At 49.1% G+C, this 2,223-nt stretch overlaps 1 protein-coding gene across 4 annotated transcripts in view; it reads right to left on the bottom strand.

The window, feature by feature from the left end:
* The window catches only part of trappc8 (trafficking protein particle complex subunit 8), a 25,530-nt gene that overhangs the window by 15,244 nt on the left and 8,063 nt on the right, over nt 1-2,223 (bottom strand). For all 4 annotated transcript variants that reach the window (XM_032525305.1, XM_032525306.1, XM_032525308.1 and 1 more), the window contains 4 exons: nt 2,036-2,210; nt 1,716-1,869; nt 1,536-1,632; nt 705-967 (listed from right to left, as the gene is read on the bottom strand). In XM_032525305.1, coding sequence (XP_032381196.1) covers nt 705-967; nt 1,536-1,632; nt 1,716-1,869; nt 2,036-2,210 — 689 coding nt within the window. The remainder of the gene's footprint in view (nt 1-704; nt 968-1,535; nt 1,633-1,715; nt 1,870-2,035; nt 2,211-2,223) is intronic.

Below are 2,223 nucleotides of genomic sequence, written 5' to 3'. Positions count from 1 at the left end.
AAGTTGGAAAAAAGGTTATAAATTGCAATATATCGCAGAATATTGAAATATGGAATATACAATAATGCCACCATAAAAGTCCACTGTCCTAGCGGTTCCTCAACCTCAAGGTTCAAGAAGTGCTACATAATGGCCACATGGTGGCGCCACTGCTGCCAAACCACATCACAAACTAATGTATGGCCAAACAACTGTACCCTTGTTGCGGAGGCTGCAGTGTGCGCTGCTGTTGAACTTCATTGTGTCACACTCACAGCTGTTTCTATTATTTTGTTTTCCCCATTTCGGAGGGTAGAATTTTTTTTTGTACCCTTATGTCTGTGTTATAGCAAACTTGTACACTGTATTTATCCACGGGATTTCCAGAGTTATATCTGTTTTACCGCTTTTTATATTTGTATTGTTCACTAATCTTCTTATTGTTGTCTTTTTGAGTAGACAATTTTAAGATCTGTCCAGGGACAACGGATGAAAAATAGCCTTTTGGCTAATTCTGGTGCATTTACAGCAATGTTAATTAACGTACACTGTCCCTGTCAAATAAATTATTAAATTACATTAAATTAGACTAAATAAAAGAACCACCTCAGCACAGACTGCAGTCTCAACAATGACAACAGCTCGCCTCTGTCAGTTATAGGTTCACTAGTTATCTGGATGGCAACATGTATGGGGGGGGGGGGGGGGGGGGGGGGATGTTGCACCTGGTCGTTGAGCTGTCGGATGTTCTTCTCTATGTGTGGCAGCAGGCCTCTGAAGGTGAACTCCTGGATGAACTGTCTGATGTGGTCGTGGTCATTGAGGGTCAGACAGGCGCCGTGGCACCCCGCACCCCCCGCCAGGCCCTCTGGCTCTCTGGAGCCTCTCTTCAGCTCAGTGTTAGCAGCGGTGAGGGCGTGCAGGCTCCCCGAGCTGCTGGCTGGGTCCAGCTGCAGAGGATGGCTGTCCAGGCTGGTGGACGCTCCGTCTGCCAGGAGACAGACAAGAAGCTAAGCTCGCTCGCTCACTCTCTTACAGAGACAGAGAGCTGTGGTGTTCAGCGCTTAGAACACAGCCGAGCAATCAACCCTGGGCACACAAGTTTACACTAAACAACACTGGTTGACTCAGAGTGTGTGTGGGTGGCGTGTGGGTGCATTAAGCTCTTCCTACAACTGCAGAAGGTACTTGATTTTTATCATTGTTGGGCAAAAGTTCCATTATAATCTTTCAGGATTATATAATTCTAGTATAGTGTTCTGAGAGAAAACTAGACTTCTTCACCTTCGGTCCTTCTCAGGCTTCAGAAAATCTAGATGGGAAACTTTGGCCAATCATAGGTCATTTCAGAGAGAGAGAGAGAGAGAGAGAGAGAGAGAGAGAGAGAGAGCGTTCCTATTTGGGGTTCTACACAGGAGAGAGGAATAGGTCTCACTCTGCTTCAAATTCTGCCCTTGTTTTGCTTTCTACCCACTGCAGCTTAAAATAACTTCCCCCTAACATTTCAGTCAGCTCAGAAGTGTAAAGCAGAGGAGCCAGAGTCAGAAGTGACGGACCTTTCTCTGTTGGGTGCTGGCCGTCCCCCTCAGCCGCAATGTGGTTCTCCACAGTACCAGCAGCACTCCCGGCGGCAGCTCCTTCATCCAGCACGTCCTGCAGGCAGGGTCACCATGTTAACACACAGCACGGCGGACTCATGTCAGTCTCTGCATGTAGCGGGGAGACGCAGGGCCTACCTGGTTCTGCAGAGTGTTCCTGTGCAGGTACTGACTCCAGGGATCTGGAATCTGTTCATCTTCTTCTGCCGAGGACGTACGAGAGTTCAGTTTCAACAGATAGCAGCCCTGATGACCGTACCTCTGTTTCATGTCCTCATACACCGAGTCGGCCCTGGAGGGGGGACAAGAAACCAACCAAGACCACAACATTAGCTTTTTTCATCCACCCTAGTTCTTTTTACATCACGAAGTAGCTCAAGTGGAGAGTCCAGTCAGTCGCGGTTCTTTAACTGAGAAAGAAACATACAACATGTACACAGTGGCGCTGCGATCGGTACCTCTGCTCGTCGCCCTCGCTCATGTCGTGCAGTAAGACGTAGTACTTGAGCGTGTTGGGGATGAACCACTTGGGGTTAGTGTAGTCTCCGCTGTGCTGGATCCTGTGCTGCTCCTGGGAGAGCTTGAGGAACTGCTCCACCGGGACGGCCTCCGTGGAGGACACCACCAGCAGGCCTGGGGGGGGGGG

Source organism: Etheostoma spectabile, chromosome 9, assembly GCF_008692095.1.
Source record: "Etheostoma spectabile isolate EspeVRDwgs_2016 chromosome 9, UIUC_Espe_1.0, whole genome shotgun sequence".
NCBI lineage: Eukaryota > Metazoa > Chordata > Actinopteri > Perciformes > Percidae > Etheostoma > Etheostoma spectabile.
Note: the sequence above shows the minus strand (reverse complement) of the source record. Positions and strands in the feature narration are given on the sequence as shown.